This window comes from Echiichthys vipera, assembly GCF_963691815.1.
Source record: "Echiichthys vipera genome assembly, chromosome: 16".
NCBI classification, from domain to species: Eukaryota; Metazoa; Chordata; class Actinopteri; order Perciformes; family Trachinidae; genus Echiichthys; species Echiichthys vipera.
Window position 1 is genome coordinate 23,873,989 of NC_139841.1, and position 25,266 is coordinate 23,899,254.

Here is a 25,266-nt window from a genome sequence, read left to right on the forward strand (position 1 = left end):
GGGCCACTTGTACCCGCGACCCACGAGGAACATAGGACAAAACTGTCAAACATGTCACCCCCCCCTCCCTCTCTCACCCCATTTCCTGTCTGTCCTTTGTAATAAAGGCTTGAAAACTGCCCAAAAAATAATCTTTAAAAAAAAACAACAACCTATCTATAAGACTTTATTGAGTCCCACGTTTACCAGCTGCAGTGCAGGTACACCTCAATAATCATATGAATAATATTTCCTGCAATGGGCTGTTGTGATAAATGAATAGGTTGGCATTTAAAGCATATTTTGATTCTAATACTTTCGTACGTTTACTGAAGTAGTCATTTGAGGAGGGGACTTTTACTGGTGCAGTTGAATATGTTTACTTAAGTAAAAGTACCATCTTTTATTCTGCCATCTCAGATCTATCTTGTTACAGTGATGCTTTATGTTCTCCAGCTCTGTTACTGTTCTCTGCTTGTCTGTTTCATCTCTGCGTGACTATTTGATGCCTTCACAGATGATTGCAAAAGTCTGTATAAAGCTGAAATACTGCCAACTGTATTCATAAAGTTGAAATAGTTATTCTACTCTTGTTTGTTGGGTGTTTTGTTGAACAGTCCAGGGACTGCAGTTGAAATTTTACCTCCTGACTCCAGTGAATAACATAAAATTGATGAATGACTTGAGACCGTCTTTGCCAAATAAACCAATTAAGAAAGCAAAGTGCAAAATAGCTCTGGACCACGTTGGAAAGGGAAACTGGTTCGCCCCGCGGTATTCACTCAAGCAATTCATTTTCTTCAGACATTTTGAGCCCCGGCACAGTGCAGCTCGTTGGGTCCCAGCGAGCAAAGGCCAATTAGGCTGTTTGAAAGTGTGTTGGAGGAGGTGAGCGCTGCATCTGCTACACAGCATGCGCCTGCATATTTCTGTGGGGCAACAGGGACGGATCACAGCTGCAGCTCAGCGGGCCAGAATCAATTGGCAACCCCGATCTGTCTTGTGGGCCGGATCAATACGTGTGACTGCTGCGCTATCTGATGGTCAAATGCAATCAGTAGAGCGGTTAGTAAGAATAATGACAAAGTGTCAGCGAGACACCCTTGAAGGAAACCTTTATTGAGTCCAGGAGATTAATTCAAATGCCAACAGCGGGAGACTCAAATGAAGGTGAATCCAAACACACAACGGTTCGAGCCTTTTTTTATGTGCATTTTGCATAATTCAACACCCCCGGTGCTTGTTTCATGTTTGTTACTGACAAATCACTGCATTGCATTGGATGATTGTGGGATAAACAGAAGAGAGAGGAGCCTGTGGTGGAGCATGACTACCATCTGATGGCCAACAGAGAGAACTGCGTCAACTCATCCTGCTTCAGTCACAGCCCTGTGCGGTACATCCAGGAATGTCACAGGTGATGCCTTCAAAATAAAATCCATACACTGTATTTCATGACTCACAGTTGTAGGTATCAGACTTTTGTTTTTGTTGACAAAGCCATATGTGAGTATGATCCAACAGATTGATACTGTAAGATGTTTTCTGCAGGGCTACATTAGATGCAGCCTGTTGATTTGTGCTTTTTTTTTTTAAAGGCTAAAAAGCAAAAATGAGGTAAGCCACACATGGCTGCGGATTTAAAGACAGGGATGTTCTATAGGAAACAGGTGCACTGGATAGATTACTGTGAGTATCAGGGCCAGACCCCCTGGTTTGATCCCTGGCACCTGTGATCTACATATCTAAGTGTCCTTGGCCAAGATATCTCATCGCATCATCTAATCTTCAACCTCTTACCTGGGGGCAGCAGCTCTAGCAGGGGACCCCAAACTTCCCTTTCCCGGGACAAATTAACCAGCTCTAACTGGGGGATCCTGAGGTGTTCCCAGGCCAGTGTGGGGATATAATCTCTCCACCTAGTCCTTGGCCAAGATACTGAACCTAAAATTGCTAAAATGAATGTGTGTGTGTGTGTGTAAATGGGTGTTATAAAGCACCTTTGAGTGGTCACTAAGACTATAAAAACGCTATATAAATGGTCCATTTACCAAGTGTGTGTGTAGTTATGACTGGTATATCATTTATCGATTAACCAATTAGGGAGAGAACAGAAAATGAATAGGGAACCATTTTGACAGCAGACTAATGATGAGAGTTGTTTAATCAATACTTATTCCAGCATCTGAGACATGAAGATTTGCCATTTCTACAATTTTTGTTGCATTTAATGGTCCTTTAACTTGACTCTTTTCTACTTTTAAACTATTGGTCAGACAAAGGACATTTCAAAATGTCACCTTTGGGTTCCCTGAACTTTCATTTATATTTCATAGACTAAACAAACAATTCAGAATAATACAGATGATGAAAATATGCTTTTGTTGCAGACTGTGTTGGAACATATACACAAGAGAGGCAGGAAGAGTAGGCTGATGTAATCCTCTTTTAATTAAATCATACGTTTTTATTGTCAAACATCTACTGTGTGTTCTCACCAACTGCATTAATAATGATGTTGCAGGGTCGTGTTTAAATCCCCCAAGAGCTGGAAAACAAAAGACACCACACCACATCGTCAACTTTCCAGGCATATTTAATTGGCACGGTAAACACAATACAAAGTATTCAGTGCTCCAAAACACAAGCATGGGCTACCAAATGGAACACAAACGAAAAAGTGCAAAAACACACCATCTGGTAGACCTCACAAAGGAAACCAAGTCTTACTTTTGCAAAGCAGATAAAGTAATGGTAAGACTCTCAATAGTTAAAATAGATGTTTTTCCTTTTTAAACTTTATTTATATATTCATATATATTCTCTCTAATTCCATCGTGCCGTTTCCACTGTACAGGCAGGTTACCCCGGGGGCATCGACTAAAAGGGTCTGTGGCGGTCTCACTGCAGAGCGCTGGCAGGCAGACGGCTGATATAAAGCCACTGCTGCTCTCAAAGCGGTGACTCATCAGATTGATTATTGTAAAATGTAACAAAAGGTTTGTTATCTCGACGTATCGAGTGACGAGTGGTCGGGGGTACTTTATAAGCTTGATTCAGCGGAGATTTGATCATTCCTTCCGACAAGAGTCCAAATGGTCAATACGCTCATCGCGAGAGCGTAACGGTGCTGCGTCAGATGAATATTTGAGAATGGCTTCATTCAAAACAATTTCATTGTTACTCGTATTTGCAGTTAAGGGATTTTATTCCCGTTTAGGCAGAAAAAGCTACGACAAAGACTTCCAGCTTTAAAAAAAAAAGAAAAAAGAAAAGAAATGAAACGAAAAAGCTGAATCTCAACTCAACATAAAATATAAAACAAAACGTTAAAATCACATACGTTATGTGCCGTCGAGCATGGCGGGAATCGGTGGACACAATTTCTCTCGCGTGATTATAAAAACTCTGCCCCCCAAAAACTTTTGAGATAATCACATCTGAATCCTTTTTTCGTCGTCGCGTCAGCATCATCCTTTCTCCCAGAACACCCGGTTAAGGCCACAGACTCACAGGAGAACATGGATCACAGTATATTTTCATATACAGTAGACAGTGTAAGTGGACCGTCCTAAAAACATCACGTGTAAAATCATATCTTCATAGGTTCCATTTTTTGGGGTCAAAGTGTTGCTCGGACCGAGTGGAGACATTTTCCACGAGGTTGATTAACTGTAAACTAACAACAACTTGCGTTAGACACTCTGATCAAAACATACAATGCTAACTTTTTTTTTTACATACATACTGTACTGTGTACTTACAGTCAAAACAAATGCACGAGACATCCGTGACCTACCTATGCATACGATCATTCAGAAAACGACATTTCGGGTCCCTATCATCCTTTACTGACAGTTCTGGGGTTAAACTGGGGCACGCTGGGAAAAGGAGATCACTCACTCACTGTTAAAAACAAGGATAACGTGCTTTTTGAGCCAAAACAAAAGAGATATAAAAAAAGAAACAAAAGAACCACAGGCACCGAACCCAAACAGTAGCATTCAGGTTAATTGAAACAGTACGACCAGGCAATGAGGGTTAACTGAACAGAAAGGCTGGAGGCGAGGGGGCGTGAGCTAACCGTGCACCCCCTTCACCTACTCCGGGTTGCCAGCAGAGGGGCGAGGAGGAAGACAGGGCAAGCATGCAGCACACCACAACGCTTAAGAGGCCCCCCCAGCTTTTGCAACAAAAAAAAAAGGGGGGGGGGGGGGGGCTCAAAGCAGCCAAAAGGGGGAGTAGCCTGAGCCGCCTCGGGAGGGAAGGGCCGTGGAGGTGAGGAAGGGTGTGGTCAGAGAGAGGAACAGACACCAGTGACAGGACAAGAGTGGTAGGATGAGAAATATGACGAATGACCCAGCACCCATCGCTTTCCCCTCCCAGCTGGTCCTGGATATGTGGTAGGTGATTGTGATGTGGAGAAAAATGGGACATTACATCACGCAATACCTTTTTTTTTTTTTTTTTTAAATAAGACAACATAAAGCAGAAGCACATAACACACAAACAGATGATTAGCACCTTCTTCTTCTTCTTTTGAAACCTGCGAATACTGAGCTTGAGTTTAGTGGGGAGAGGTGAACATGAGGCCCCAGATGTAAGTAGATGAGTGCGAGGTGATGATTCTCTTTATGAGTCAACGAGTGAGGTCATGGCTCACACACATACACACCGCCCGATGTTTTGGTCTTTTTGTCCGCAAGGCTCATGCTGGTCTCCGTCCTGTCTCTGACCACGGCCTGCGCCATGTGTGTGTGTGTGTGTGTGTGTGCAACGGGGGCAAAGGTCAGGAAAAACATGTGGCAGAGCCGGAGGGAGGGGCGTTCAGAGTGAGGAAGCCAACAGCCACGCTCATGACCGCGCTTGGTGCAAGCGGAGTTAGTTCATTAAGAAGCAAAGCTTTGCAACAAAAAGCAAATTGTATACCGTGGTTGTGACTGCTGAATGGGTGTTAACAATGGAAAAGGTTATGAGCGCTAAAATTTCGATGGATTTCTCTTATTGTTGCTTCACGGCGCAGATTCTGCAGAGCAAAGCGCAAAACGCTGCCGATAAGTTTGGTTTGGTTTGGGAATCGAGATGCGTTTCTAACCGGCCGTCTCTCTCTCTCTCTCTCTCTCTCTCTCTCTCTCTTTTAGATTCAGGTCGTCTTTCACTTTCTCTCTCTGACTCTGTGAGCGCGTGAGGAACATGGTGGTTTCTCCGAGGCTGCTTGCCCTGCCATTCCTCTGCCAGCCTCACACTTTTAGGAATCTGCAATTCAAAAAAAAAAAGAAGAAGGAAAAACGAACAAACAAACAAAAAAAAATGAGAAAAAAAAAGTTAGATAGCTTTTAAAGGACAATCCACCCAAATACTCAGATATAGAGAGGAGGAAGAAAGATCATTGCATATGTAACCACTGTGATTTGAAGGACAATAATGTGGTGTCGGCATGAATGTAACCCATAGATGTATCTGTTTAACGAAGAACCTTTCGTCTTATTCCACTTTAGTTAATCATTCTTGAACGCATGTTAGACTGCAGCCACTTTATTCTGTAACAACATGCTAAAATCAGGTCGTGACCAGGCCAAAAAAAAATCCAACCAGTGCTGCAGCAGGCGACACATTTCCGATGCTCTGCGATTTAAAAAAATACAAGAGACGTTAAATGTGAATTTGCAGCTCTGACATGAGATAACATCCCGCACACAAGAACCCCATGCTGCGCCGGTAACGAGCTATCAAAGCTGATTTTTAAATAAGTGTGAAAGGGTGCTAAATAAAGGCTAGTGTGATGAGTTATGAAAGAGATGATCTCTGCGGGAAAGCCGTCTTGAAAAGTAGCGCAGAAATTCTTATGGTAGCAGTGAGGTGAAATGACACAGAGGCCACACACGCCATGCTATCACAGGTCACGGGTGCTGCTCAGAGACTCATGCAAGACACCACAAAGCTTTAAAGTCACGACCAGCACCGCATCTCCGCCCAGTCTCACAATGTAGCTTAGCACAGCTAATTCTCAGTCCTTTAATTTCTTTACCACTGGCCTGGAAAAAAGGACCGGAGCAGTCCGACACTATTAATTAAAAAAGGTGGATTAAAAAAAGAAAAGAAAGCACATTTAAAGGGGGTGAATAGTTTCTAATTTGATCAATAACGTTATAAAAATGACCCCTGACTAAGGGAGGATATTTACTTACACAACCTTTTTCATGTTGTTACAACTCTACGCTTCATCTAGGGCATGCAACATTTGAGGGGCAGTTTTTTTAATTTATTTTCTGTTCAGCCTACAAAAATATCTTTTCATGTGTATCCATATTTTACAGCAGATTGCACCGATTGACATCTGCGTGATTGCACATCGAGCATGCTTTCCTCTTAGGCCACAACAAGTGAACGAAACCCCTTCACTTGATGCTCATTGTCACTTCAGACGGTGCGTACATTCACTCGGCCGGGTTTAGTGATTTATTACCACCCTGGCTCAAATATTTGACCCAGGTTGTGGATTAGAACCTTGATTAAAACATTTTCATTTGAGTGGAACACTGTAATCTTAACAAAAACAAATCACTATATATATATATATACGATCATTGTCTGTGGGTGATTCCTCCCGTCATGCTAAGCTTCAACTGGGGGGTGTTTCATTTTGTACGACCACTAGGTGGCACTGCAGTGAATGGGAGGTGAGGAACTAAAAGCTTTTCACACACTTCTTATACACAACATCGCCTGGCTCAGCTTGCAATCAGTGTCGTTTCCAGGGAACAGTGACACACACACACACTATCAGCCGCAACTGACCCAACTGTCATGAGGCACAATGGACAAATCTGATTGGTCCTTCCCCTCCGGGAGAGACAGGAAGTGTGTGGGGTGTCTCTTATCTGAGCTACCAGTCCCAATCTCCAATATCCGTAACTCGCCCCACTCGTACAGCAGTGAATGGAAACATACTGACTCACAGTAACAAAAAAAACACAATTGCTCAGTTAAATGTATGTCATAGCACCTTTGGCATTCGTTTCCAAAAAGACCTCAACGTAGGACGTCGGGACGTATCCCTCTTCGTCCTCGTTCCTGCGCACTCGCGTCCAGCCGTCTCCTTTGTCTTCTTCTATGACGTACAGCAGCTCGCCCTCTGCCACGGCGATGGTGCCCTCATTGTGACCTGCAAGGGGAGGGAAACAGAAAAAAAAGGCATGAATACAGTCAATGTCCAGCCTGTAGAGTTCAAGGAGCTGCCTTGAACTGTAGATCAGAGGTTCAGTTGTATATCAGATTCCAAAGAAAACAAAGAGGAATTGGCCTGAAGTCTGCCTCTTTTAGAATGAAGTTGCAACTTTTTGACACCAAACTCCGACCCGCTCACAGTCAGTCTTACTTCTGAATGACGTGTCTTCATTTAATCTGTCCATTTTAAACATGTATCCTTTATGTGCACAACAGCAGCTAAGAGAATTCATTCATTCATCTTCAACCGCTTGTCGCGGGGGGGCTGGAGCCAGACATTGGGCATGAGGCGGGGTACACCCTGGACAGGACGCCAGTCTATCGCAGGGCACATAGAGACGCACAGAGACAGACAACCATTCACACCTACGGGCAATTTTGGAGTCATCAATGGACCTAACACGTGCACGTCTTTGGACTGTGGGAGGAAACCGGAGAACCCGGAGAAAAAACACGCAGACACAGGGAGAACATGCAAACTTCACACAGAAGGGCCCCAGCGCAGATTCGAACCAGGAACCCTCTCGCTGTGAGGCAACAGTGCTAACCAACAAAGCACCGTGTCGCCCTCTGATTATCTCCATTTTGAGATAAATTGGGTCTAAGTGTTTGTCGATATTTGACATTTTGAATTAGCAACTGCAGGCCTGCATATTTAACCCTGCAGAATATTAAACTAACACATTGGACCAGCAGTTTCTCCAACCTGGGGGTCAGGTGTTCATGTTTGCCTTTTTTTGTTTTCTTTCTTACCTCTCCTCTCAAATGAGTAAAATATTGGATACTTTCACCTCTTAAAGCCTCCAAAACAGTTAAAGTACTTAAAATACGAGACACTTTTATTCTTAAGGTCTCTGAAAATCCTTTAAAATAAGTAGATGCTTTAAGTAGAGACAAAAAAGATTGAAAACTAATTTCAACACTGACAAATCGCTCACATCAATCCGGGCTCTTTCCCACCTCTGATTGGCAAACAGCACTGTATTCATCAGCCCCTGAGGATCTGCCATGTTTGATTTTTGAAAATAGCGTACTGGTCAAATGGCTATATTTTTATCCAACTCTCCTCCTCCACACAATTCCTCAGAAAGTTCACACCCTATACTCCTCCTCATTCAGAGGAATCGCACTCCTCCAACCTGCATAAAGAAATAAATCAGTTTTCAGGTAAGAGGGGTTTGGACGCGAGTTACCTTCAAATGGGTACAAGGCTTTGCAGGTGCCGATGGTGGGCAGCGTCTCCTCATCGTCGAACTCGTCGTCAAACTCTGGCGTGGAGGAGGTGGGGAGGACGGGGTTGATGGTGGCTTTGACCTGAGTCTCTGAATTCTGCTCCTCCGTGTAGCTGCCATCCGGGCTGCTCAAGGGCCAACACACACACAGTAAATATACTGTGAAAACATTCATAGTTTTCCTCCAAAAAAACAAAGTGTGTAACAAACTCTGAGGGTGTTTTTCGTGTAACTGAAAGACTGTCAGAGTATACCATACCTCTCTCTGTCCTGCGCACAGTTGTTGCTCACTGTTGTGTTGTTCTGGGTCTCATAGAGTCCACTTCTCCGGTGCGAATCACTCTTGGATGGCATCCTCTCCTCCACCTCTGCTAACCAGCCCTGAAACACGCGCAAGCATTATGTAATTGCAGCTGGCTGCTGCTTTTTCCTACGTGACCACTTTAAGTTTATTTCAAGTGGCACGCAATTCTTTTTTATCCGTGAATCAGATGACCTTTAACTTTTGGCAAGAACCTTCACGGGAGGAACACCACTGTCTTACATGCCGCTTCCTTTGCCGTTGTATTTATAATGTTAAACCAGGCCGCAGCTCTGGGTCTCCTCTCCCTGCACAGACATGCAGCACAGACCCTCCAGCTGCAGCACATCTTCTCCTAATATGGACGAGCAGCGGACTCCTTTGGAACAACACCAGCCGAGGACGTATGTTTGAACTCCTCATTATTTACTGCCTCAGATAAACCAAACATGAAAGCTTCGCCAACACTAACACTCACAGAAACGAGAGGCTAAGACTGGCACCCAACTAACCTCAAATTTCTGCGCTTCAAACTGGAGCTTCTCGATGTTCTGGCCTATTTCTGATAGCCGGGGGTCCACGCTGGCAGGGTCTCCCATCTGAGGGTTCTTCACGTACACGTCTTTCATCTTGGTTAGAGCGTCCCTGGGAGAGCAAATTACTGAAGTCAGAGTCTTCGCTTGCATTTTAACGATGTAAACGCAAACGTCGCTTGTCGTATACAAAGGGGTGCAAACTCATCAGGGGTGAAACGGGTCAAAAGGCGTGTTTTTTGCTCTCTTTTTGGTCGAGATTCCCTCCAAAATGCCACATTAAGACACCAAGACATTGAGAAACACATAGAAAAATCCATGCTGGTATTTGGTAACAAAAACTTTTGATAAATGGCCTAGATTGGAAACAAAAACAGCCATTTTCACCAAAAAGTGACAAGTTTGCACACTTGTATACGAGAAGTAAAAGCTCATTGATGCCAAACTGAAAGATACCTCTGGTCCATCTCTTTCTGAATGTCCTTATTCAGTTCATCTATCTTGCCCTGCAGCTTCTTCCTCCTCTGTTCTGGTGGCAGGTGGCTGAAGTCCTCTGGTCCAGAACCCTGAGAGAATTAGGGAAGAAGAGAGGCAGGGAAAAAAAATCTTTCAAAATGGGAAAGCGACATTCAACCATAAACTTTCATAATTTGCCGTGTTGCTGTTTTACTGGAACAGGGATCTTTTTTCTAGTTAGGTGCAGTATCTCCCTCTGCTATCAACCCTGTGAACCAGGATAAATGGATAACAGCCCCTCAATAGGAGCCCTTGTTATGTTTCGAACCACATAATTCACCTGAAAGAGATACTGCAGCCGCTCGCTAGCACACACTCACTGAGAGTTGGGATGTTTGTCTGTGTGTAGAGGCCTTTCACCTATTCAGCCGCCGCCTGCGTCTAATCTACTGCTCTCTGTCGATGAGTCGGAAATGTAATAAAGTATAAGCTACATCCTATTATTACTCGTATAGTGTTTCAGGGTGAGCGGGCTAATGGCTGTTCCCTGACAGGACTGCCTGTTCTTTAAAATGGAGGTTGTGTGAGTGAGAGGATTTTTGGCTGGCCGAGGGTTATGTTTCCTGATGAGAGGGTTTCCAGTCTGTAACACTGAACTGATGAGTCATACTGCTCGGCAGTCTCTCGAACTTTCTGTGGACGTGATGTATTGTTGTGTATCACTCTGAAGCTCGCTGTACCAGAGTGCTAGCTGCTCTGTATGGAGCCCTGGAAAGGTCAAAAGCGATACATACAGAAAGTATGTAATAATCATATGAATACTAAATTAAAACGCAACTTGTTATTAGGAAATGTGTTTCACAATCATTTTTATGTGGGGTTTTTTATAACATGGTGAAATCGAAGACAAATCTCCACGTTGTGGGGAATTAAGTATTTATATGTTTACCATGTTCATAATTACAGTTTAGCATGTTATCAAGTTAACATCTCATTAAAACTAAACGCAAAGTGAAGCTGAGCTGACTTTAATTTGCAGGTATTTTGTTATCAACTAAAGTACTCCACAAATAGTTTTTTGACCTGACGGTGACATCAGATGATCCAAAAATGAACTCCAAAGAGTCTTTTACGTCCTGTTTATCAACTTAACATTGAACTCTTTGGAGCTCCATAGGTTTGTCAGTGCGTTTTCGAGTTAAGAAATCAAATGAAAATGTGTTCAGTATGTGCTTCAGTCCTGTCGATGAAAGCATGCGTTGACTGAATAGGTGAAGGCCTGATTGAATCTCATTGAGATGGCGCCACAAACGGAAGTCACTTCTGGAGCTACAGACTCAACTGCACATGAGCCGGGTCAAAACACAAACAGCTAGGTTATCTTGGCAACCTTACCCCTTCTCCCTGTATCAGCACGCAACACTCACAAGGCATGCAACATAGCAAAGATCGTGTCAATCATCATGCAGAGACATGCTCATCTCCGAGTGATACGTTACGAGTTAATAGTATTTGAATTAGTGTTGGGGTACATAGAGAATGCAAACACTAATATCTAGATAAAATGTGAGATCAAACTAAATCTATGGGCAGACGTTCAGTAATTTGTTGTTTGACGTATGATCAGTTTAGGCTGGATAAGAATTTACTAATTGATTGCTTCTGTATGGAATCAGGTAGAGATTAATAAAAATATTTATTTTCATTACAAAATCAGCTGAGTTCATAATTTTGGAAAACACACTTATTTGCATTCTTGCAGAGAGTTGCTTCCAAGTCCGTACCCTGAACGTGAAGTCAGCTGGCTGTTAGCTTAGCTTAGCATAAAGACTGGAAGCGGGGGGAAACAGCTAGCCTGGCTCTGTTCAGAGGTGAACCAGGAGCAGTGGCTTCCTGCTCCCTACCTCAGTTGTAAACAGTAAATTTAGAATTGGGAAATATTAACGCCACCTATCTCCTCGTTTACATGCATATTCCACTATTATTACTATTATGACAATATTCCGATTTTTGATGCAGGTTATGTAAACACTATATTCCATTTTGATATTCAGAATTTGGCCTTATTTCAAATGAAGCATTTTCAGATTAAGACACGTGGGATATGCCATTATTATGCAGAATTAAGAAGCACTCTTTGGAAATGTAAGCACATTTGAAACATGCTTCTCTGGCAATGTGCAACAGTTATTTAGGTCAGTTTACGGGCTCCTTTAAGGTCAGCTCTATGCGTTGCTATGGTTGTTGTACACAAACCAACTAGCCAACAGTTTGCAAGGCTGGGGTTGAGATGCATACCCAAACTTGGGTCAGAAGGAGAAACACACCTACTTTTAAACATTATGAAAGACATCAACGCCCAACATTTTTGAGAAGGTGGTTGAAGGACTGAATGAGGGAGGTTTGCACAGTGATTTAAGTCCGCCACCGCAAATATCCTATTTGCACGGCTGCATGTTAACAGTAATATTAATGTTACATTAATTTCCATTAAACATGTAGACAGCTATTGTCTTTTGCAGAATAGGGGCAAAAAAGTGTGATATTTTGTGCATGTAAACATATATAAAATATATATTTAACAGTCTTTTTGGAGTGAGCCAGGTTAGCTGTAACTTTTCCAGTCTTAGTGCTAAGCTGAGCATCTGCTGGCTGTAGCTGTTTGTTGGTGGAAGAAGGTCAATATGTTTAGATTCCAAAAATTTGAAAACTAGACTTTTAAACTTCAAAGTACATCTTGTTCCTTGCAGAACATTTAATAAAGGGTTGGTATACAGTTATCTTACAGTATGTCTATAAAAATAATGATTTCGGCATGCAGTGAGGACGTGAGTGAGCGACAACTACATAAAGTCAGATTAGTGTTTGTTACAAGGACATACGGTTTGTCGAGACAAGAGGGACTACCAGACAGACTACCAGACAGACGGGTAAAACATAGAGTAAATCTGATCACCTCAATGAGATTCCGGACGTGGGAATTGAGTGTGATCTGCACCACAGAGACCACAGACAAGTTTGGGAGAGACACGACGAGAACACAGCCACGACACAAAAAACAAACAAACAACAAAATAACACACAAATGAGACAACGACGTGAGTCTGGGGTCCATCGTTGTGTCACAGCAAAGATTAAATTATTAACTTGGATCCAAAAATGTAAAAAAAAGAAAGCACAACAAAAACGTATATCGGCGTACAGAACGTTATTCACAGTGTGTTACTGGGAAGACGTGACATGCGTGCTATGGTCATGCCGCTACTTTGGTGAGGTTATACGGTCATGCTTACCAGCTTGAGAGAAAGCTTCATGGGGGGAGGGGAGGGACGAGAGAGAAATGGCGAGGAGCAAGAGAGAGAAAGAGACAACAGTCAACATCAGGAGAATATTGCGGCCATATTTTTCATTTACCTTCTAAACAAAAAATGTTTCCATGTGTTTAATGATGAGGCTTTGCTTTGCTAAACTTCACCATTTAGGGAAAAGAGTGTAAAGGCTGAACGGTTTATATGCTCATAAAAAAAGTGACAGTTTCAGCTACAAACCACTCGTCTCTTTTCTAATGTGGTGAAGTTTAACACGGATTAATGAAAAATGAGAAATAAGTTGGTGTAAAGAGAGAAAGCCAACCTACTGCACAAGCATGAAGTAAAAAATGGGAATAAATTAAGGGAAGACAGATGAAAAAGAAAGAAGTAGAGGGATGGTGACTGTGACAGGGGTCGGGCGTTCCCTTTACTTCTTCAGCTCTCGCTGCTGCCACTACCATGACACGCAAGTGACAGCAGAGGGCGCCAAAAGCATAAACACATCAGCAAATCCATACGTTGACATGGAGGCAGATACTGTACACAGACAAGCTGGAGAGTCGCTTCCAAAACCAAACTATTACAACTCACTTTAAGAAAGATCTACACATTTCCAGATCTATATAGATACATATATATATATATATATATACTGTAAATCTCAAATAAAAGCTGCTGAATGAACACAGCACTTAACAAATTAAAAACCATCAAGAACTAAAAGGCAAGTAGAGCAAAAGCCACAAAAGAAATGGTTGTAAAAGTGTGTGAACAGCTTTTTCAGAACCATTTGCTGAGGGATGTTTTGAATACAAAGAGCAAAGTAGAGAACAGGTTAACAACTGTTGGCTGGTAGAGCTGGAGCAGATGACTTGTAATCCTGTTAAAGGCTCACAGGCCGGTGCACCAAGGAGCTCGACTCACTTTGGTCCACTAATCAAGTCATCCACCTGGAATGACCCGTCCAATCATAGCTGCAATGCCTTGTGATCCCGCCTCAACAACATTTCCTATGCGTGAAGCTTGAACATAACTCATTTGCACTCATACAGTGATATCACTGAGGGTGTAGAAGTATCCCAATGCTTCGTGAACTCTGAGTTAGGATGTGGGTCAGATATGGATTATTCTAATGAGCTGGGTATAATATAAGACAATAAAAAGGTCTTAGCATAAAACCGTGGCCTGTAGAAGTGACATCTTGGCTCCAAGTAAAATATAAAAGTAAAAAAACTTCCAAATCACTCCTACTTATGAGTCAACGCTATTTCTTACAACTTAAAAAATAAGAGTTTATGGTAGTAGTAGTAAGAGTTGGTCTAATGGCTGCAGTACAGAGGAAAAAAATGGTCATGGTCATGATGAATAACACTATATGTATGAGAAAAGGGTCGTTCAACCCATTATTGCATTTGATTTGAGCAACCTTCTGAAGTTTGCTTTTCTTTTTTCATTTCCATTTGAGACAATTTCACATAATTTCATCCAAATTTATAGATCATAAATATACTGGACTGTTGTTTATTTCTGAAGGACTACAGACCGCCACAGGAATACACTGAAGTCATAATATATATAAATAACGTTTAAGTGGAATGAAAATAACACTTGGTAATTACAAAAGAATAAACAGTGGAGGAGTTGAGAAGTAAATACACATCCCTGATTGGCTATTCCTGCTCTGAGCAAAGTTATCATGCATAACTTGAGAGGTTTTATTCTCCCTTTTTACAATTCTTTCTTTTTCTTTTTCACTCCTTTAGAGCTTTCTTAAGTGTCATTCTTCTCAGTTTGATAGATACAGACCCTGGTCCACAGATCTACCTGAACTCTTCCCAACCACCAAGACAAACATCGATATACAGGTATATTATGGTCCTTACAGACAGATAACATTGCTGCAGAATGGCACACCAGCACAAAGAAAGCCCTGGAGGGGTGAATTCTGGGTAATGTAGGCTGAGCCCAGATCCAAAGTGTGACCAACACCTCATCTAATGTTTCAGTGGGATTTAAAAAAGTGAGGAGCGGCTGATTTCTGGATGGGATAGATGAATGGCACCCTCACGCCCATAATCCTTCCGCATTCCTCAGGTGCTTGTGACACTTTGTGAATTGACCCCTTGTAGATGCTCAGACGTGGGGAGGGAAGCCCTGAAACAGCTGCAGGACAACAGCGAGCATCACGAAACCTCAAGCTGATACATGTGATGTGGGATGAAGTCATCTTCTCCGATCATTCGTCCCGTTTCTACACGCGTCAGAGCCATGTGATCAATACTGAGACAGGCACAGACACCAGCCTCCTTTGTGAGGAAATTTGGCCTCGTGATTACGATGACTGAATATGTCACAAAATAAAGAATAATTAATGAGGCTTCTGCATGTGTTGTACATGGCTTCGACTAATCACACATTCAATATTCATTCGCACTTTATTCCAACCACCTGACCCCCCCCCCACACACACACACACACACACACCGCTGGTACTCACTGATTCCCGTCACACACACACTTACAACATATTGCCTGGCTTCGAAAGCATATGTGGGTCGACCCAGAGTCCTCTTCATAAGCTCTTTGTGACAATTGAGCGAGCGCGGGGATTGCTGCTGTGGTGGTCGTCAGAGAGAACGCAGCTTTGTCACTGAGAACTCAGAAAACAGCACTGACGACTTAAAGCTCTTATACTGTATACTGTCCTCATTCAACACTTCGCTTTTTCCTGTCGACAAAACACATACACGCGCACGTACACAGTTACTGTGGATGGATTAGATGGCTAATATGCGCCACACAAAGGCTCTCCTGCAGGGGTAGACATCCCTCCGCTGTGCAGAGAGACACAACAGCTCACCTCCACCGGTGCAGCTGCTCTAATCCCTAATGTGATAGCACATTCCCCTTACAGAAGGTGGAAGAGGAATGAATCTGTATTTACCTGCAGCTGTGTAATAGAATACAAATTAAAGTAGGTTTTATACTGTTGGTTGCTTTTGCTTTGTTAAAACAGGGTTTCTGCAGGAAGACTATTTAAGACATAATGTCATTTAATACCTGTTTCACAATCACACTGCCCAAAATATGAAAGTATTAAGGAATAGAGGTGTGAAACGATATGACCTAGAACAACACTATAAAACAAGTGTTATTGTATATTGTATTATAGTGTCACAATAACTCCTGATGATAAATTAACATTCATCGCACCTGGACCCTGAGAAGTGCAATAAAATGGTGTAACCAGTTAAATATCATTGATTCATTAAAGTTTTCATAACATTGAAACAAATCAAAGACAAATAAATGTTGTAGAGCATAAAAAATAACACTTTTAGAAAACCTACAGCTGTTAAAGACCTGCAGATACCCTATTAAAAAATAATCCTTCTTAAAATGAGCATGGATACTGTAACACTGGTGTTGCTAAGTGTTGCTACGTAGCCTGGTTTAACCAGATGGATGCAGGTCTGTTTGTGAGAGAGCTGAGAAATTGCCCTGACACTCTACCAGCAGCTGTTCAGAGGCATTAGCCCAAAATGTCTGTCTCAGTGAGGCAGTGGGACTGGTGCCCCGAAAAAGATTTGTTATTTTACTGGATTATTCATGCACTTTCTGTTGCCTTTCAGTTACCTATATCGTATGGTAGATTTAGGCATACTGTAACAGTGTACTCTACATTAAACAACATCTATATACATGGAAAACAAACAGGTAACTGCCATGGGACATGAAAGCGTGACTTAATTAAATGTATTGTCATGAGATATGGAAAGGAGTACAGGTTGAAATTATCAAATATTAAATTAACTCTGATTCTCTAAAAGGCTTTCTAACCTCTCATACACTCAAATGTGTTCCTGTGCTATGAAATGTTACAGTAAGGTCAAACTTCTGGACCATTCAATCTTTTCAATCTGTCTGTAGTCGACAAACAATGCATCTGATTCAACTCTTTTTTTATCGCTCTTCTCGAGAGCTGTTTCAGCACTTCCGCTTTCAGAAACGTGCACTTCCTGTTGGATCTGTCCGCCGCTAGAAAAAAATACACACTTCCCTTTTTAACTGCCGACCTTCAATCCTTTCCTCTACGATATGCTGGCGTACACTGCACTGTTGCGCCGCATTGTTCCTTTGCCTTTTCAGACGTCATGTTAGCACCAATTCATACGAATGTTTGTACTTTGAGTAACGGCTGCCCTTTCGAAAATAATGAGCGTAAACAAAAAACTATATCTGTGCGATCCGGAACACGCCCGTTCCTGAGGTCAGAGAGAGCTGGAGGATGAAGTGCGTTACGGGAAGGCGCGCTGTGAACCTGCCCCGACCCAGATTCCATTACAACACTGGACTTTAGAACGGGAACTGGTGATGACACCCAGCAGGACCCCACAAGGCTGGTGCTGATAAAGCCACCCTCCGGGAAGCCTTCTAAAATTACTCTTCTGGCCTTTCTCCCTCCTCATGAGGGTGACTCAGTCAGCCTGCTGCCATACCCACGGCCCATCACTTTGTTCATATTGTGAGCTCTAACCCTCTTCTTTATGTTCTCTTCCTTAAATCACATGCAAAAACAACCCAAAACCAAAACAAATCTGCCTCCAGCATTGACTGCGGAGAAGTGCGCAGGGGGCTACCGCAGTCTCCATGCTACTGCCAAGACTGCTCAGGCGTCTTGCTCATTTCTGTCAAAGAGGGGAAGGTGGTGGGTGAGAGGGACAGTCATTGTGAGCACAGAGTTAATATGAAGAGGGACAAGATGGAGAGACTGCTGGTGAGTCAGACAAGTACCATGGGTTCATAGTTACAGTACGCGCTACAGAAGCATGCTAGAGAAGCGAGTAGGCTGAGCACTGTATGAGTGAAAATGAAAGGCCTGTCACAGATGACTTCATTTTTGTACCAATCTTGAAGGCAGTTATGTATAGAAAAATGTGAAATGAAGGCTGTGATTGAGCTTTTTTTCTATTCGAGGTCACATTGTCTACATCTTGATGCATTCAGTTACTTGTAACAGAGGTAATGTTCAATCCCCTGCTATATGGCGATACCATGTAGGCATTATGACCTTCAAAACAGATGTAAAGATTCGACCTTTGCATTACTTCACCCATACAGTGTAGCAGGTACAGAGCTGAGATACAGGTGTAGGACACACACACACACACACATGCACAAAGCTCGCTGGACACACACTTACCCCTCGCCTCAGGCTCCGGAGGCAGTGCATTTTGGGTTTGGAGGTCATGAAGTCGTTGAGGCGGTGGGAGAGGGGCTCCTTTTGCTGCTTGGGAGACTGGGGGTCGTTGGGAACAGCAGAGGGTGAGGGCGGGGATGAGGCTGGGGGGGCGGGTGGGGGCTGGTGGGGGGACGTTAACAGGGACATAAGCTACCGGTAAGAGAAGGGAGCCGTGACGGAGAGAAGGAGGAGGTAAAACGAAGAAGAAGAAGAAGGGGTAATCCAACAAAAAAGACAAAGGAGGAAAAGGAGGAGGGAACACAAAACGAAATAAATAAGCCTCCTACAAATATTAAAAAATAAACACACAACAGAAAACCCAAACAGAAATTAAAAGACAACCAAAGGTACGTCAAACCTAGTGTATCAGTTGTTATGTCATCAAACAAAATGTCAAACATATATAAAACACATAAAAAAAAAATAACTGTTAAAAAGAAGAAAACAACCAGAGTGAGTAGGAAGCGTAAAGTGTGTTGAAGCAAGCGGCTGCAACGAAGCAAAGAGTTTCAGTCAAAGCGCATGCAGGCTTCCATTTGAGACATCCCTTTCATTTTTCCCGTTTCCCGACCTCCATAAGATGCCGGCTAAGACGAGAAATTCACCACACCCCCCAAGGATATCGGCAGCTTTGAGGTCATCGTCAGAAAAAATGTCATTGCTTATCGCTGTCCTAAAACATCTGACTGCGTAATTCATCAAGTAGTTGTAGAGTTTCAGAATGAAGCAGAGATAAGTCCTTATACGCCACACAACGCGCATGCAAGGGCGAGTGAGTCGGAAACCCCCTTTTCCAAAAACATAGAGACTGAAAGAACACTAAAAAACCCTGTTTGTGTGAGGCAGAAATGGTACTTTTGTACTAAAATATCAATATAATGTTTTATTTCAGTATGTGTTTCTGTTATGCGTGCATGCATGTGTGCATGTGAAGTAGAAATACCTCTCTGTATGGTTATGTGCTCCCAAAAACCTTCCATAGAAAAATTACCTGAGTACATCAAGCACAGATGAGCCATTTTCTGTACACAGTCAGTACCCTGGGGTTTCTCAACTAGCATTGCACACACACTCTCTCTCTCTCTCACACACACACTTACTCACTCATGCTCTGCTCTAATTCTAATAACCGACAGTGCCACCAGCCCACAAGACAGTCAGAGATCAGTTTAGCTGTTCAGAAGCAGGAAACCAAAGGAGGCTACTCAAGAGCTCCAGTCAATGGAGAAAAACGGTGAAGGGAAACTGTTATTTCAGATCAAGTTAACATCTGCCATTTGAGTCCGACTTCAGGGTGACAGTAGAAATGCATTAGTGAGTGTTACAGGAGGAAGTTTCCAAAGTCGCTGAGGGTGATTGCCAGGGAGGAGGAAACGGGTGGCAAATAATAACAACAAAAATGGCGATACTAACATGGACTAGCAACACATTTCTTGAGCTTAACAAAAGTTAAACAATCTACACAAAAATGAAACTAAATTAAATACGTAACCAGTACTAGAAATACAACATATACTACAAATGCGACACTGAACACATATTTTTCTATCACGAGACAGAAACAACAAAATACAGCCCCAACAAAAATCTACCCAAAGTGCTAAATGACCTCCAAGTGAGGAATGAATGAAATGCACTAAAACCAGCAAGGTTCTACTGTGAGTTTGAGCGTTAATGTGTCTCCGTGTTAAGCGTTTATTCATGTGTTACCTTGTTCTTGTTCTTAATGAAAGGCCACAGTTTGCCTTTGGTCTTGCCAGCAGGCTTCTCCTTGGCCTCTCTGGAGTTGGACAAACTGGTGTTGGACACCGTCCTCTTCATGGCCTGTCCGTAATCCTCAAACTCCACATCTCCCGGGGGCTCGAACCCAGACTTGTAGGACTCCACCACCTGCTGTGAGTCCTAGTGGGGGAGAGCGGTGCAGGTGATCAGTAACAGGACCGGCCTTGGTATAGTTTTATCCAATTTTTTTATTGGAATATCAACAGAAGAATCATAAAATTCAAAGCAATGACTTAAAAAAAGTGTGTGGGGGAGGGGGCGGTATCTCTGTTTGTTGAGATTGTCCAGCACGTCTGGAGATAAGATGCAACACAATAGTGGGCCTGGTGACACTCTTGTTTATAGTAGTTTCTGTCTGATAACAGTTCGTGAGTGGGAGAGACTGTGCTTATCCAGTTTGTGAGCCACAGAAGAAAGAGGAAAAGACCTAAATCTGTCAGGCAGGAGTTATGACAAAGACACTGAGGTCGGGGACACAGCCTGGCTCCTCAGACACAGGAAGAGGGACATTAATCAAGCGTAGTGTGCATCAGCCTAAATGAACTGATAAGGACAGAGGGTCTGGTTTGAGTTCAGGATCAGGGCTCAAAGATTGTGCACTCTATCCATAAGAGAATACTATGAGAGGAGGAGAGACGAAGACAGGGAAGGAGCATGTGATAAGTTATTCCCCGCCGTTGTTTACTGCATCAGACAGTCACAGGTTGGAGTCATCTCCCTGGAACTGGGCCATGCAAACAGCTCGACATACAAACACACACACACACACACATACTATGAGATCCCAGGAGATAGCCTTTGTTTTTTTTGTCATATGGCAGGCAGCCAGAAAGTGACATCTCAATACATCACATTGCTTATTTGCTCTTTAACGTAAGGCAATGCTGCCTTCTGTTTCAATAGCCAAATAATAAATAATAATAAGTCATGCCAATAACCTTATTCACCTTGTGGCAGAGAAATAGATGAGAAGATTATTACCACTCTCGTATCTGTCCAATTAATATATAACTGCAGGCAGATGTTAAACCTTTGTACACAGCCATGCTAGCTGTTTCCCACTGTTTGAAGTCTTTCTGCTACGCTACGCTAACAGTCAGCTCACTGTAGCTTCATATGTACAGTACAGACACAAGATTAGTATCAGTCTTCTCTTTTAAGTCTCTTTCTTACTCAGGGAATATCCAGCTATAACTTTAAATGTAATGGACTGCAACCACGCTTTCTCTGCCATCACTTTGTTGTTCACAGGCTGGCGTTTTTTTCAAAAGGACCCCCAAGAGTACCGACCCAGTGGAACACTTGTTGCTTAAATGACAGCCTAATCAGTAGTGTGTGTGTGAGTCGTGACTGACACACTGGCTGAGTGAGTAATATGTTCCATATGGTGTGTGTGTGGGTGTGTGTGTGTGTGTGTGTGTGTGCACTTATATGTCATTTCTGTATACTCACAGTCTTGGGCTCGATGGACTCGGCAGCTTTCGTCATGCCGTCTAAACATTTCCCCACGATGGGCAGAGCTTGGCGGTCCACGTCTGCAAAAGTCTTCATGCACACTCCTATCCTGTCAATTCTTTTCTCCTCCATGTCTTGAAGTTTCTACATGAAAAAGGCATATTCCAACATAAATACAAGCGTAACTAACTTGGGTTTTAGAATAGAAGTGGAGTGGGCAGGGGCTGAAGATGATAGAATCAGATATGAGACATATCTGGGAAATCTCTCATGCACTTTACATCGATGGAAACGTTTGACACTATCTTCACAAAACAGCGCTCAAAAATAAAAATAATTCTGAAGTGACGAAAGATTTCAAACTCATAACATTGTGATTCAAAGCTCATAATGATGTCTGACAAAACAGCTTGTGCAAAATAACAGCGCGCTTCATAATGATGGTTTGTTTCCCTCGGTTTTTCCCACATGTGGAGAATGTATTTTTAGCCGTCGCCCCTGAGGGGAGTGGGGGTAGTGGGCCGCAGAAAGCATTGAATTCACAAGCTCACTAATGATTGCACATGAATGCAACATTCTGGCCGACTTTTCAATCAGCGGGCACTTTCAGCTGCCTTTTCACACGGCGTTTTGAAAGACAGGAATGACATACACGAAATACAACAAAAATAATCTGGGTCAAGGGAAACCTATTTGTGTGGGCGCCCTGGGGATGAGCTGAGAAATAATAAACAATGATAAAAGGTAAAAATGCTGCTGAAAACCTGTGTTGGCCTACTTTTTTTCTCACAGAAAATTGACCAGGAATCAATAAAGAATCAAGAATCTGACTCATAAGCAGAATCGATAATGGTATTGGTATCACTTAATCTAGTGCGACCCTAATGAATCTGATGTAAGGGAAACGCTGCTCCACGAATAGTGTAGCTCTGTTTAACAACTTTGTGAGTGCAACAATAAATGAGATGAAACAGGTCGTATGTCTTGGTGCTGGGTAAATTTACCTGGAATATGTTGGGGATAACTGTAAAGTAATGTTCATTCTGCTCCTGGTTGAACTTTTGCAGGTAGGCGGAGTAATCGCTCTTACTGTCAGAAGCCATCTGGTGCCTCATCTGAGCTTGCTGTCGTGCCTGAAGAAGAAAAAAAACACATACCCATCAGAGAACCTCTCCTCAATAAAGCTCTGCGTCCTCTGAACAGACATATGTGTCACGCACACAGCCAGAGCATACGTGTGTTCATGCATGCACGTGTACACATATAAACATAGAGGTCGTGGACGCACGGTCACAGGTGCAAATTTAAGTGGGGTAGCAGCAACAGCCACTGACATTAGACCATACTGTATGTAGGCCAAAACAAACATATATAAAGAGAAACAACCGCCTGCACCGGCGACAGAAAGGAGGGATTTGGATTTTGATTGCCCACCCAGTCTGGCGTTATCTCTACTGTTGATAATGTTGATTATTTTAAGCTAGTTCAGTCTCAGGGACGCAAGGCAGGCAGTCAGAAACGCAGCAGGAGCAGCCTATTACGGATCCAAGGCAAGCAGATGGAGATGAGATTATCTCAGCTAGACAGCGTGTGGGGTGTGGGGTGTGTGTGTGTGTGTGTGTGTGTCTGTGCGTGTGTGTGTGTGTGTGTCTGTCTAAGTACTCATATCTGTTTCCTTTTTCCAGCAGATCATACATAGTGCTTTTATTGGGTCACCTATAAAAAAAGAGTCATCTCATGAACCTATGATTGCATTTGGTCAATGTAAAAAAAATAAACTGCAGCCATATGACTGTGAGGGGCAATAGAGGGAACATAACCCTGATCTGTCATGGCCCTGAGGGGAACCATTTCAAGGACTTCATCCAGTTTTCACCCACACACAAACCCGAGCCAAGAGTCCGAGTCTCTCTCACACTCACACTCACATATGGGTAAGTAATAGATGACATACTAGAAGAAAAGGAGGACATTAGAGCTGAGACACTCGTCAGACACAAAGGCGCATTATTTCCAGCACAGGAGGGATGACAGTTAATACCTCGGGTGGAAAATGATAGTCAGTCACAGCCTTTAAAAAAAAAAAAAAAACAGTGAAATCCAGAGAAAAGCTAGAAAGCACATGTGAAAAGTCCAGCTGTTTAAAATCTGCCTGTGGGTCTGTGAGCATGCATTTATTATTTTTTAGAGATATGTGCTTTGCTGGTGTAGGTGCATGCAAAGGGGTGCGAAATGTTTTGAGCAATGAAGAGGTAATTGCCATGGCAACATCGCAGATAACATGTCTTCGGAACAAGCTGCTGTGCCTGCAGCAACATCACATCCTGTTGTCATTTTCTGGAAATTACCTAATTTTTCTCTTACTTGCACCTCTGTGGATATATGACTATGTGCATCTATAAACACATGTCCATCTATTTATATATATGTATATGTATCTGTATAAATATCTATCTGTCAGCCAATCTATGAAAATATGGATGAAAGCTGTCGCCTGAAACAACATATTCAGCTTCAAGACAAGCCACTGTACGGGGAGCAGATCACAGTCAGACAGGACAGGGCGCGTTAACAGTGACCCGGTCGAGGTCTGTGTGTCAGACTGTACGGGAGGGCATGTGTGTGCGTCGAGACACAAGTCGAGACAGTGTGTGTTCCCGCATTTATAAAAGGCTTTTTCTCCGCTGGACCTACCTTGTGGGAACTTCGCTTCAAGGCATGGCATAAAATAGATACACAAACACACACAAACAAAAAAAAAGGATTGTTAGCCGTTTCCAGCTAAACAAGAAGTCTCCATAGATGCACTTCCTGGACCACCAGGCGTGTCATCAATCAAAAGGGGAAGTTTGGTATCAGGGGAAGCAAATACAATCACGACTAACATACTGGAATTGTAAACCACGCTCTTAGTAGAAGAGTAGTGTGTGTGTGTGTGTGTGTGTCTGTGTGTGTGTGTGTGTGAGGGCTGGGGGTCCCTTCAAGAACTGTTAACAGGCTTTGTGGATATGTGGGCTGTGAATCCTAACCCCAAATTGAGGGATTTGTTTGCCAGAGGAGGAGAGGGAACAGTTAGAGGTTTGCTCCAGCTGCAGAGAAAACCACAATACCTCAGCTCAACAAACAGCAGCTTTTTGGGCTTTTTGAAGCATCACAGACAAAAGCAACTCCTGGAGAGAAATGCATTTTTTGTTTCCTTGTTACTGACAACCGACAAGTGACAACTGAGATGTTCATTATCAGACACAAGTACATACACGACCATGCCTTCACATAACAACATGTATAAATCCTCTTTCTCCCCTTTCTTTTTTGGCCATCATGCATCTGTTCTGTCCAACCCGGGCCTGCTGACACCTCAAGGCTGTAACTATGACTCAAACACAAACACAGGCTAGGCTGAGGTAGTGACATGTCATTCCTTCCGGTGATAAATACTCAGAGGCCCTCTTAATAATGAAGGGACTGTGCCTCTGCAACGAAAATCACTTATTGCATTCTTTTCTGTGCCTTAGTTTTGAAACTGAAAAAACGGAAAACTTAAAATAATATCTGACTTTTGCGTTACTATTTATAGAAGTGCAATGGCACCTATGTATTTCATATGCAACTGAGAACACCAAGCATGTGTCCTCCGGCATCACAGCTCAAGAGTCTAAACCATAGACAGACGTGATACGACACACACACTCACACACACACACACACACACACACACACTTCCTTTCTCTTTTTCATACATCTGCTC

The 25,266-nt window shown here is 42.8% G+C and overlaps 1 protein-coding gene across 10 annotated transcripts in view; it reads right to left on the bottom strand.

Moving 5' to 3' along the window:
* Positions 1 to 2,557: 2,557 nt before the first annotated feature.
* The window catches only part of fnbp1b (formin binding protein 1b), a gene marked incomplete at its 3' end in the record, with an annotated part of 59,019 nt that continues 36,310 nt past the window's right edge, over positions 2,558 to 25,266 (bottom strand). For 2 of the 10 annotated variants that reach the window (XM_083929641.1, XM_083929643.1), the window contains exons 7-17: positions 22,523 to 22,651; positions 21,516 to 21,662; positions 19,992 to 20,183; positions 18,243 to 18,431; positions 13,022 to 13,036; positions 12,685 to 12,720; positions 9,729 to 9,838; positions 9,252 to 9,384; positions 8,698 to 8,819; positions 8,400 to 8,563; positions 6,966 to 7,144 (exon numbers count right to left, since the gene is read on the bottom strand). In XM_083929641.1, coding sequence (XP_083785767.1) covers positions 6,966 to 7,144; positions 8,400 to 8,563; positions 8,698 to 8,819; positions 9,252 to 9,384; positions 9,729 to 9,838; positions 12,685 to 12,720; positions 13,022 to 13,036; positions 18,243 to 18,431; positions 19,992 to 20,183; positions 21,516 to 21,662; positions 22,523 to 22,651 — 1,416 coding nt within the window. Of the gene's footprint in view, positions 5,236 to 6,965; positions 7,145 to 8,399; positions 8,564 to 8,697; positions 8,820 to 9,251; positions 9,385 to 9,728; positions 9,839 to 12,684; positions 12,721 to 13,021; positions 13,037 to 18,242; positions 18,432 to 19,991; positions 20,184 to 21,515; positions 21,663 to 22,522; positions 22,652 to 25,266 lie in introns of those variants that run through there. The other 8 variants (XM_083929644.1, XM_083929648.1, XM_083929646.1 and 5 more) reach the window with 8 other exon arrangements.